At 46.4% G+C, this 12,331-nt stretch overlaps 1 protein-coding gene across 3 annotated transcripts in view; it reads right to left on the reverse strand.

The window, feature by feature from the left end:
• Positions 1-4,571: 4,571 nt before the first annotated feature.
• The window catches only part of ACOT7 (acyl-CoA thioesterase 7), a 112,403-nt gene continuing 104,643 nt past the window's right edge, over positions 4,572-12,331 (reverse strand). For all 3 annotated transcript variants that reach the window (XM_043531835.1, XM_037881278.2, XM_037881280.2), the window contains one exon: positions 4,572-5,200. In XM_043531835.1, coding sequence (XP_043387770.1) covers positions 5,096-5,200 — 105 coding nt within the window. In that variant the 3' untranslated portion in view covers positions 4,572-5,095. The remainder of the gene's footprint in view (positions 5,201-12,331) is intronic.

Raw genomic sequence — 12,331 nt, forward strand, 5'->3', positions numbered from 1 at the left:
TTAGACTTTCTAATTTTTTCCATAACCTACTATAGCTATTTAATGGGGTCTTTCCTCCAAAGGCTCAAATTGTCCCAGCCTAGTTAGCGTGCACTAGACCTGAGCCACTTCCAAGTCAATACACACAAGCACAAGGAGAACCCAACATTTCAGGACTGCAACTTGGGCAAGGATCCTAACGGGGTCTGGCTAATTTTAAATGAAGCAGGTGAGAGCAGCAGCGAGCACAGCCAAGTTCTCTGTTCTGCTCCTTCCTGCATCAAAGGTATCCGCGCCAACCTCTCCATATCTTCTTGCACTCCCAGGCAGGTATTGCACTGGCCTCAACAAATCCTTATGTATCCTGGGGATTCACCCTAGTTAAAACCTCATGGCCTCATTCAGTGCCTCAAGACAGCCATATTCCACTGCATTTATGGAGCTTCTTCATGTCTGCATCCTTCAGTCCACTCACCTCGGTTGTTTGGCCCAAATCTCATGGAGCTGGACTCGTTCAAAGGCTTTTCCAAACCCAGGACCAGAGTTCCCACCCAGGTATAGGACTCTGCAGCCAAGCCATTAAATGAGCCCAAATGAACCTGTTAGGCCCTGCTTGGCCTGTCCAGGGGTGGCCATGGCTGTCCCTGGGACATTCCTTGGGTTTTAAGAAAAAGGAAACCATGGGAACAAATACAAGTCAAATACACAAGTGTGCTTTAACAGCAGAGTTAAAGTTGGGTATTGAAAACATGCATGGTAGCAACTCCATCTGCAAACAATAACCAGATGCTATTGCATTACAAGAGTGCCGTCCAGGCCCAGAAAACAGTATTAATTCTGAAATTACGGTAAGGTAACTGTAAATACTTCCTCATTTGTTAGCAGTAGCTATTAATGCACCAGATATTGGCTGTCGTCCAACAGAACACCGTGTCAATATGTGCCATTTGCAGCACTCAAATGAGCTCAGCTAGTGGAGTTGATCCCATTGCTTACTTGTGATGTGTTAACATCCCTGAGGGCTCGCCAAGCCTTGCTCTTTGGGTGTTGATCCTACTAATCCTTGTATAAAAGTGACAATCACGGTTTACACAGCAGCTCAGCTGGTTGTCTAGATTTGTTTCTTATGATGCTCCTGAATAAATCCTGGCTTAACAAAGAGAGACTGCTGTATTTATCTGGAAGGTATCTGTATCTTACCCCAACTGAGTTAAAGAATCCACTCCTTTATTTAGCCAGCCTGATGGCATGACCCTCTTACACGCCTGCTCTCCATTCCGGGTCATGCTTTGTGCAATTTGGAATGACTGCCCCTAATGGCAAAGCAATCAATCAGTGTGGAACCTACCCAGTTTTTATACCGAAAATTCATTCTGAGGAAAGCACATGATCACAGTCACCTTGTAGAAAGCTAGCAGGTGCATCTGGGACAGCTATTAAACATTTTGGTAAACTGTTCAGTGATCACTAGAGAACGAGAAAACCCTCTTCTCCAGCCAGAGATATAGATAAGGGCCAAATGTATTGAAATGAAACATTAAACAGACCTGAAATCGAACTGTCTCTGCTAAACCATTTTTGATGTTAAAGAAAAATCACGTACGATTTCTCTTCATCCCCTGACCCTCCTTGTTTGTAATTTACCTAGTTCTCTTCACTCCCCGGCTCTGGCTAAACGCCAACGGGCACAAACAGCCCCTGTTCAAACAGGTCTGAAGATCTCTCACGATGTTCACTCTTTGCTCACGTTAATGTTGAATTTGAATGGAATTCGGATGGGCATAGAATAGATAAATCCGCTCTTAACAAGAGCTCTGGAGTCCCTATCTCAAATTGCTAAGGAAAAATGCATTAATCTAGGACAACAGAAAATCCAGGGTAACATTCATTGCCAAGGAAGCCAAAAAGTTTGATGGAAGTCTCTCTCCAACATGAGAGCTGGGCCACTTGAGATGAATGTACAGTAACATGAAAATACTGAAGTGACATTGGTACATGCTCAACAAAAAGTAATGCTACTGTATTTCAATTGGCTTAGGTCATAATTTAACTTCTGACTCAATCACTTTAATTGGCATATAACTTCTGTATAGCAGTACCGCAGGGCTTCCATAGAGCAGTGAGATTTATTGTGCTCTAGACTTTAGCTAAGGATATGCCAGGCTTTCCTGTGTAACCTGTATATATATATATGGGCCATAAAAATTTGCTCTGAGCTGTGACTCCCTATGCAATTGATGTACTAGTCATTACCTCTGTTCATAATTCTGCTATTACATCTCTCTATATTAACGTCAGGATGGTTCATATCCTTGATCAACAGGACAAATAAAAATATCCAGTAATTTCTAGGAATGTATTGTGGACAACTTTTGGTTTCAGAAGGCATTTGTTAACAGTCTTCAAGTATGTTAAGGGCGATTATAAAGAAGACGGTGATCAATAGTTCGTCATGTTCACTGAAGATCAGACAAGTCATCAGCGTAATCTGCACCAAGGGAGATTGAAGTGAGAAATTAGGAAAAACTTTCTAACGGTCAGGGTAGTGAAGCTCTGGAACAGGTGTCCAAGGTAGGTCGTGGAATTCCCACCACTGGAGGTTTTAAGAACCGGTTACAAAAACACCTTCCAGGGATGGTCTAGGTTTACAGGGTCCTGCCTCAGCACAGGGGGCAGGACTAGATGACCTCTCAAGGTCCCTTCCAGCCCTACATTTCCATGATTCTCTGACTGGCACACTCACCTGTCAAGGCTATGTGTTTTCACCTCTTTTACCTGGTTTATTGAGGAGATTAGAGTTGTAATTTCAATGCAGCTTCTAATGAGAGCTTCTTAACCCTTGGGGGGTGAGTGACCACAACACTAATGACACGAATGAATTCCACGGGGATTATCCGAAGACACTCAGCATGAAGAGCACTGCACATTTTAGTCCAGCAGCTCCTGTTCCAGGGGCATTTCCCATTCAATCCAATGAACACATTAGCCCAAGTCTAACCCTGAAGAGAACTCCTGGGACACCTTGGAATGATTATTTAGACCACACACAATTTCTGAAAAGAAAAAAATGACACCCTATTTCTTTCAGCTGAAGACTGACCAACTTTATTCATGTCACAGTGCACCCTAAATAACTTAGATGTGCACATAAATATTACATAGATTTGAATGGAATGAACTGAGAGTCCCATACAATACTGAGTAGCATTTATACTTGAGTAATATAAATAAGCTTTGGTGTACATATTTTAGGACATACTGTAGATCAACACTGCATTACAAAAAGTCATGGCCCTGTGTATTCTTTGCTATGCCCGTTGCTTTCTGTGCCACTCCACCTATGGCAGACTGGAGTTATTTTATTGAATGGTGTTGGAATGAATAATACACGGTGTACAGTAACCTGGTAGTATTTACTTGGACATAAATTCAATTTTATGCTGCTCCTACATATTCAATGTGCCTTTTAGAAACATAAAACACAGCTGTATTGCAGAAATTGGCCTTTGGGAAGCTAGTGGTTTTGGGGAGTAGGCATGGGCCTTTGGCATCCAGAAAGGCACAGCAGTTTGCCTGGAATTATGGAACAAACATTAGACTGGATGCTTCTGCTAAAACTGCTCAGTAGTTTAACAAAAAAGTATGGGCTGGATGAATGGACGATAAGGTGGATAGAAAGTTGGCTAGATTGTCGGGCTCAACGGGTAGAGATCAATGGCTCCATGTCTAGTTGGCAGCCGGTGTCAAGTGGAGTGCCCCAAGGGTCGGTCCTCGGGACGGTTTTGTTCAATATCTTCATTAATGATCTGGAGGATGGTGTGGATTGCACCCTCAACAAGTTTGCAGATGACACGAAACTGAGAGGAGAGTTAGATACGCCGGAGGGTAGGGATAGGATGCAGAGGGCCCTAGACAAATTAGAGGATTGGGCCAAAAGAAATCTGCGGAGGTTCAGCAAGGACAAGTGCAGAGTCCTGCACTTAGGACGGAAGAATCCCATGCACCGCTACAGACTAGGGACCGAATGGCTAGGCAGCAGTTCTGCAGAAAAGGACCTAGGAGTTACAGTGGACGAGAAGCAGGATACGAGTCAACAGTGTGCCCTTGTTGCCCAGAAGGCTAACTGCATTTTGGGCTGTATAAGTAGGGGCATTGCCAGCAGATCGAGGGACATGATCATTCCTCTCTATTTGACATTGGTGAGGCCTCATCTGGAGTACTGCGTCCAGTTTTGGGTCCCACACTACAAGAAGGATGTGGAAAAATTGGAAAGCATCCAGCGGAGGGCAACAAAAATGATTAGGGGATGGAACACATGACATATCAGGAGAGGCTGAGGGAACTGGGATTGTTTAGTCTGTGGAAGAGAAGAATGGGGGGGGGGGGGATTTGATAGCTGCTTTCAACTACCTGAAAGGGGGTTCCAAAGAGGATGGCTCTAGACTGTTCTCAGGGGTAGCCGATGACAGAACAAGGAGTAATGGTCTCAAGTTGCAGTGGGGAAGGTTTAGGTTGGATATTAGGAAAAACTTTCACTAGGAAGGTGGTTAAGCACTCGAATGCGTTACCTAGGGAGGTGGTGGAATCTCCTTCCTTTGAGGTTTTTAAGGTCAGGCTTGACAAAGCCCTGGCTGGGATGATTTAGTTGGGGATTGGTCCTGCTTTGAGCAGGGGGTTGGACTTGAGGTCCCCTCCAACCTTGATATTTTATGATTCTAATTCAAAAACTGATTTAAACTGGCATCATTACGGTTCAGATTTAACATTCAATTGTGATGAATGGTGGCACAGCTCAGACTTCAGAACGATTGTTTCAGTTTATGTGTGAACGCAAAAAGACAAACACTCCATCTCAACGCTTGAGTCACATCTGAAAGGCTCACTTTAAAAAAAAACAAAAAGGAAAAACTTATCTTCTGGAGTACAATTCTGCCGCACAGAATGAATGCTGCCTCCATTTGCACAGGTACAGGATCAATGAATACACAGGGCCCTACGAACACTTCACACAGCACGAGTGAAAGGTTAGTTTTATTTGTCCAAGTAAATATTTCTAAAGTGGATATGTTTATTTCTAGGCGGCTCTGCCGTAAATATTTAGGTCCAAGATGAAGGGTCATTGCTGAGTGAGCGGCTGCATCTGTGCCTGCCTTTTGGCTTTCGTTTGAAGATATCTCCCTTTTCCATCTTCAAAACGTCTCTTCTCATCTTCACTTTCTACCTGTTGATCAGAAAATCAAAAACCTGAATGTTATTTCTGTTCTCTTTTGGATGCTTGCGAGTCTGACAGTGAGCTCTTAGCCTACTTCATAACAATCCAGTCAACATTCTAGTCTGCCTTCCAGCCTGAAAGATCCCAAGGACTTTGCAACTATGGGACAGATTCTGACCTCAGCAGCACCAGGGCAAATCTAGGGTAACTCCACTGAAGTCAAATGGAGTTACTGCAGCGTAACAGAGTAGAAACTATTGACAGGAATCCGATCATCCACCCCAGGGAGAATAAGCATAGGAAATGGCTTGGAGAATTTATGCAGGAATTCAAGATGATAAAGCTCTTCCATGAATCTTAGGGGTGAGAAATGAGTGCACTGCAAGCCCGAGTGGCCACACGTAGCAGCAGACAGTCTCTGCCTGGCAGACATGCTTATTTCTCTATAGTTCAGAGATGGAGGATATTCAGCAAACTGATCCACAGCCAACAAGTGCTAAAAGGAGATCACCTTCAAGAGAGGCTTCCAACTGAATGGCACACAAACCGCAGGAGCCATGGAAGGTGCCCTAGTGTCATTAAGAACAGCCCTCAGCCTCCCGTGCAGGCCGCAGATACATCTTTTGTAGGAGGGGAATGTTCTGTTTTGAATGAAGATCTTTTCTTAGTTCAAAAGCTGTGGCCCTTCATTGCTTTTTAAAAGTCAACCACCAAATAAAAGCCCTGGGAGCCCTGCAGCCGCAAGGAGACCAGCAGCCTGAGATTCCTTAAGTTAAAAGGCAGCAAGAGTGCAAGTTTGTCAAATGTTACAGGGAATTCATTTATGTACAGAGATGTTTGTTAAGTGGGTTAGCCAGGAAGGTAAATCAATTTCTCAGACACGTATGGCAGCTTTTAATTTCTTAGCCAAGTACACGCTGCCAAGTCCCTGATGGGATAACATCTTCATGGCCATTCATTTTATAAATTACTGAATTTGTTACACTTTAGGTACAATTTACATGGTTTTATAACCACTCTGCAGAACACTTGGCTGTAGGTAACCCTGCTAATAGGATTTGGATGAACAAATTCATTTCACAATGAAGAAATGCATCAGCAAAGTTATCAGTGATTTTGGGTTACAATCAGAGGCTAGCAGCAAGAGAATATTAAAATCATATTCTCTCTCGTTTATACAGCACCAGGGTGAATGCTGCACTTTCCAGACAGAGCCCGGCACAACCCCAGACTTCAGGAACTTGCAGTCCAAGGACTCAGGCCTGCAAACCCTTATGCACATGTGTAACTTAGTAGTATCATCAACCCATAATGCCTCCCCAGAGCACCCACTTTTGGCTCCATCAAGTCCTTTAGGACAGGATGGTGAGGTCCAACGCATTGACATTTCTGCTACTGGCTCTAACAGAAACAAGTCAAACCTCTTGGAGCCCAAACAAACAGGTTTGTGTATAGTAAAAATATCCTGCAGGAGCTAGGAGACCAAACCAGAGCAGGGAGTCCTTACTCCCAGATGTTCCAGAGTAAGAGGCTATTGGCAAAAATGACTAGAGCTTTTGAATGTATGGTTATAGCAAACCCTTCCTCTCCCAGACATCTCAAACTGCTCTCTACATGCCCCCAGGTCCCAGCCCGGCAGCCTCCCAGCCAGCAAAACAGCAGCTCTGGCGCAGTTCAAACGCTGGGGCGAGTTCTCTTCTGAAATGTGCGAGAGAACCACACAGCTAGAGTTGGTTTTTCCACGTCGCTTTATTACGTTTTTTGCCCCCCTTCTTCAGTGTTGTCTATGGGACGGGCATTTTCTTCAGGCTGCTATGCCTGGCCTGGCCCAGTAAATGGGAGTTGAGAGTGGGGCAGAAGGAGGTCACTTATTTATAAGCTACTGAGTAAAAAGCCCCTAAAACCTTTGGCTTAAGTTTTCAGCAGAAGGCTGATCTATAATGTGTGTCTGCAATCCCTTGTCACTTGGATAAACTCATGAGCTTCCCCTCGAGGCTACGTCTACACTGCACACCACTGTCAGTGGTGTAGCTCCATGCTGCAGTGAAAAGCAGGCTAGCTACACACGTCAGTGAAAGGCTCTGGCAGGGGGAAGGCTGAGCTTTTCCCCACCTTGGGAGTCTTTCCCCGCTGCCTCCCCCTGCCAGAGCCGTTCCCCGATGCCATATTCTTTTCCTGTGGTGGGCAAAGGCTCCAGCAGTGGGGAGACAGCAGGACACTACACAGGAGAAAACAGCAGTACAGATGGGATGCACAGCTTGGGCAACTGGGGAACCATGTAAGTTACATACCGTGTCCGTACTTTACTTGTCTAAGCTATGCCTCACTGTCTATACTGCTACTTAAACCCGTGCTTGGGGCTTCCCGAGTACATGCTCCGCATGCCACCAAAAGAAGTGTGCAGTGCGGGTGTAGCCCAGCAACCAGTGAAATCTTCGACTGGAGACTCACACAGCTTTCCCAAGCAACGTTCATACCAAGATTATCCAAACGCCACGTGCAGAGACAAATCTCACATGCCAAGCGTGCCATGGCTGAAAAATCTGTCAGTGCAAGAGACATGCAGGCCAACCCTTCATGGCTTAATTGCAACCAGCAAAGGGGACATTCATGGATCACATTTATTTATTATGCATCATCTTGGTCCTGTTTTTCAGCCACAAGAACAGCAGTGTGAATGGATTGTTGCTTTCAAGGATGCTCCTTGCTGAACCATTAGCCTACATTCTTTGTAAACAATGGGAAGCTTTTCCTAGCCATACAGGTAGTAACAGCGCACTAATTGACAAGACAGCGGCCCTGGGGAAGAGGAGTAGAGAGAAGCTTGTTTTCTGCGTGGGCTCCACTCTCCATTATTGGTTTTCCTGGCTGTAAATGACAAACAAGTAAACAAACACGACTAATTTAGCTGAAGTGCTCTGGGAGGTGAACACCGCTGCACATGCAGAGAGAACCACTCCGACAGTGGCTTGAGAACAATTAGAGTCACCCACAGCAATTCAGAGAAGGAAACCTGATACATCCCTGAGCACTCGTTGGGCTGGCAGTGCAGGAAAGGCTGCAGGGTGCTAGCTGCAGCTCTGTCCACCCAGAGCTCAGGCCTGGTGCCTTCACCTCTCCCCAGGGAAGGACGTGATTCTCTCAAAGCGCCCTGTGTGTACACCCTGGATATCCAGCAGATCCAGCTGGACTCGGTACCTACAGTTCTTCCCGTCTGGAGCGTGTGACCAGCAGTAAACGCAGGAGCTCAGAACAGCCTTCTTAAAACAAAAGTACTGTTAGTGAACCACAGGAGCAAAGCACTAGATGAGAAGAAAAGGATTTTAACAAAAAAGGTTTTTTATTATTATTATTATTTATATGCTACAGCTTTATTTCAGTGTCCACTTCACTTTTCTGGTTTGGGCATACAGGCACATGGATCTTACCTAGAGGCTTGCCATTCCTTAGCAGAAACTCTAGGCAGGTCTCACTTCCCAGACACCCCACACTCTGGAATCTGGGTTCACCTTGGCTCTCCTTTGTCCTTAAATCCAGACAGCAGCCCTCTGGCTCAGGGCTTGTCTACACAACAGTTGTGTCAGTCTAACTAATGTGGCTCAGGGCTGTGAATCAGCCTCTCTCGGGGAGGTGGTTTTATTGTGCTGCCGACAGCCCTATTCTGTGCTCTCCCAACAGCAGACAGCAGCTGCACGACTGTGGCGCTTCTCGTGTAGACTAGCCCTTACTTTCCAGGGTGGGACCTGTTGCCCCAAACCCGTTTGCTCACAGGGGGTAGAGTCAAAGCAAAAGGCTCCTGCACTGACTCACAACACCCCTAACATTTGCTGAGAGAGGTCTTATCTCACATCATTGTGTTGCCTTCCTGTTCGGTTCCCAACCCCCCTGGGGGTTTAGTCCACAACAGCCATACAGTAAATATCCCATTAACCAAGTCAAGAAACCGTATTCTTAGCTTATTACACAGCAGCTCCACCTCTCCCACAGTGGGATCCAAATTAAGTCCTGATTTCAGTCCTTTGCCACCAGCCTCATCTGTCTAGCGATTGACTGTACATATCCCTGTGTCAACTCTGCTAATACAGCCATTGTGCCTCTGATGGCCACTTACAATTACTTCCCAGGTTGGGACGAGGTGAGGGAGGTTGATAGGGCTTGACAGTGCAGTAGGGGCACTCAGAGGAGTGCTTTCTGTCCCTGCTGCCATCGCCACTCTATCAGGGGACGGGCAGGGGAAACAGAAAGGCCATCTCCCAGCTGGAAGAGGCTGAAGAATCCCACTGGAGAGACCTTGTGTTGCTCTTAATTCACTGTGCGATGATTGATGGGAGCTAGCAGAACACACAAAGGCAACAGCAGCTACTAAAACACCTTCACAACCTCAAGTAGCTGTTACCCCAGAACAGGGGGGCTGCCCCAGGGCAGGGAGCACACAGCCCGCATGGACAAACGAGCATCCGCACGCTGGTCACCAGGAGGCTTTTGCAGAGCCGGCACAGAGTTTGCGTTAATGCTGAACAAGCAGCGACCTCTCCCCTGAGCTGACGTTGAGGGGACTAGCCTCCGAGCAATCCTGGAAACATTTCTTCCTACCACTTGAATTATGGAAGGAACTGCCAAGGGCAAAAATATAACCACGAATCATCCGTTCAAGGGGGAACTGGAGGGGGTGGAGGCGACTGACCTGACTGAACAGGAACTCTGATGCATCCGATGAAGTGAGCTGTAGCTCACGAAAGCTTATGCTCAAATAAATTGGTTAGTCTCTAAGGTGCCACAAGTCCTCCTTTTCTTTTTGCGAATACAGACTAACATGGCTGTTACTCTGAAAACTGAACAGGGAAAGAAACTCCATCTTTGAGGGGAAAATAGTGCACTAGTTTCACAGAGATTAAGGGCAGAAGGGACCACGAGATCATCTAGTCTGACCTCCTGCCTTTCACAGGCCAGAACATGTCACCCCGATGTGGAGCCCAGTGACGAAACTAACGCAGTTTAGTCAGCAGGAGAGTAACTGTTGTGTGCCCCAGGCTGAGAACAGGAGAGACTGAGGCCTCTGGAACAGCAAGGGCTCAAATAGGTGAGATATGCCTCGAGGATCCCAGCCTGTGACCCGGGCCTCCCACTGCAGAGGAAGGTGAAAACCCCCAAGGGTCCCTGCCAATCTGACCTGGGGGGAAATTCCTTCCTGACCCCAAATCTGGCGGTCAGCTGGACACTGAACATGTAAGCAAGACACACCAGCCAGGCCGCTAGAAATAGGATTCTCTGGACTAGCCCAGACAACTGGCCCACCCCAGCTGGCATCCTGTCTCCAGCTGTGGACAATCTCTGATGTTTCAGAGAAAGGTGGAAAAAACAGCCACCCAGATTGCAAATGGGTGTTTGGGGGTGGGGTGGGGAATTCCTTCCTGACCCCTGCAAGTGACATGCTGAAGCTCTGAAGCTTGAGACTCCAAGGCCAGATGGGACCACCACAAACATTCAGCCCGTACCCACGTCCACTGTCCCCAGCCTGCAAACCTCTCCCAGACACAACTTTCAGAAAGATATCTAATCTTGTCATAAAGACTCCAAGAGCTGGAGAGCCCACTGCCTCCCCAGTAAACTGCTCCACTGTTTAATCACCCGCACTGCTAGGAAGCTGCATCTTATATCAAAGTTGAACTGAATCTTGTTGCGTCTCTGTCAGCAAGGTTGAAAAGCTTCTCATGATCAGATCTCTTTTCCATGGGTCAGCAGCACCCATGCACCACGATCAAGTACCTCTAAACCTTCTCTTCAGGACACTGAATACATTTAACTCCTTAAGCCTTCCAGCCCCCGGACCACGTTTGTGGTCCTCCACTGAACTCTCTCCAATATCTCCACATCCTTCTTGAAGTGTGGTCACCAGAACTGGACACAGTATCCAAGCAGCAGTCTTACCAGTGCTGTGTGTGGAGGCAAGACCACTTCCCTATCTCTATTCGATGTTCCCCTTTTTATACACCCAAGGGCCCCATTAGCCCTTTTCGCCACAACACTGTACTGAAAGCTCACGTTGAGAGGATTATCTGCAATGAATCCCAAGTGCTTTTCTGAGTCACTGCTTTCTGAGACAGCCTTCCATCCTGTATCTATAATCGGCATTCTTTGTTCCCCGATGCACGTACCTTGCATTTGCCTGTATTAAAGTAAAAGGCTAATGTAGTGCCCATCTTTAAAAAAGGGAAGAAGGATGATCCTGGGAACTACAGGCCAGTCAGCCTCACCTCAGTCCCTGGAAAAATCATGGAGCAGGTCCTCAAAGAATCAATTCTGAAGCACTTAGAGAAGAGGAAAGTGATCAGGAACAATCAGCATGGATTCGCCAAGGGCAAGTCATGCCTGACTAATCTAATTGCCTTCTGTGACGTGATAACTGGCTCTGTGGACGAGGAGAAAGCAGTGAACGTGTTGTTCCTTGACTTTAGCAAAGCTTTTGACACGGTCTCCCACAGTATTCTTGCCAGCAAGTTAAAGAAGTATGGGCTGGATGAATGGACACTAAGGTGGATAGAAAGCTGGCTAGATGGTCAGGCTCAACGGATAGTGATCAATGGCTCCATGTCTAGTTGGCAGCCGGTATCAAGCGGAGTGCCCCAAGGGTCGGTCCTGGGGCCAGTTTTGTTCAATATCTTCATTAATGATCTGGAAGATGGTGTGGATGCTGGGGGAACTGGGATTGTTTAGTCTGCGGAAGAGAAGAATGAGGGGGGATTTGATAGCTGCTTTCAACTACCTGAAAGGGGGTTCCAAAGAGGATGGATCTAGACTGTTCTCAGTGGTAGCAGATGACAGAACGAGGAGTAATGGTCTCAAGTTGCAATGGGGGAGGTTTAGGTTGAATAGTAGGAAAAACTTTTTCACTAGGAGGGTGGTGAAACACTGGAATGCGTTACCTAGGGAGGTGGTGGAATCTCCTTCCTTAGAAGTTTTTAAGGTCAGGCTTGACAAAGCCCTGGCTGGAATGATTTACTTGGGGATTGGTCCTGCTTTTAGCAGGGGGTTGGACTAGATGACCTCCTGAGGGCCCTTCCAAGCCTGATATTTGATGATTCTATGAAAGTACATTTTATTGGATTGTTCCATTTAACCAGGTGATTCAAATCACTAACA

This window comes from Chelonia mydas, chromosome 18 (assembly GCF_015237465.2).
Source record: "Chelonia mydas isolate rCheMyd1 chromosome 18, rCheMyd1.pri.v2, whole genome shotgun sequence".
NCBI classification, from domain to species: domain Eukaryota; kingdom Metazoa; phylum Chordata; order Testudines; family Cheloniidae; genus Chelonia; species Chelonia mydas.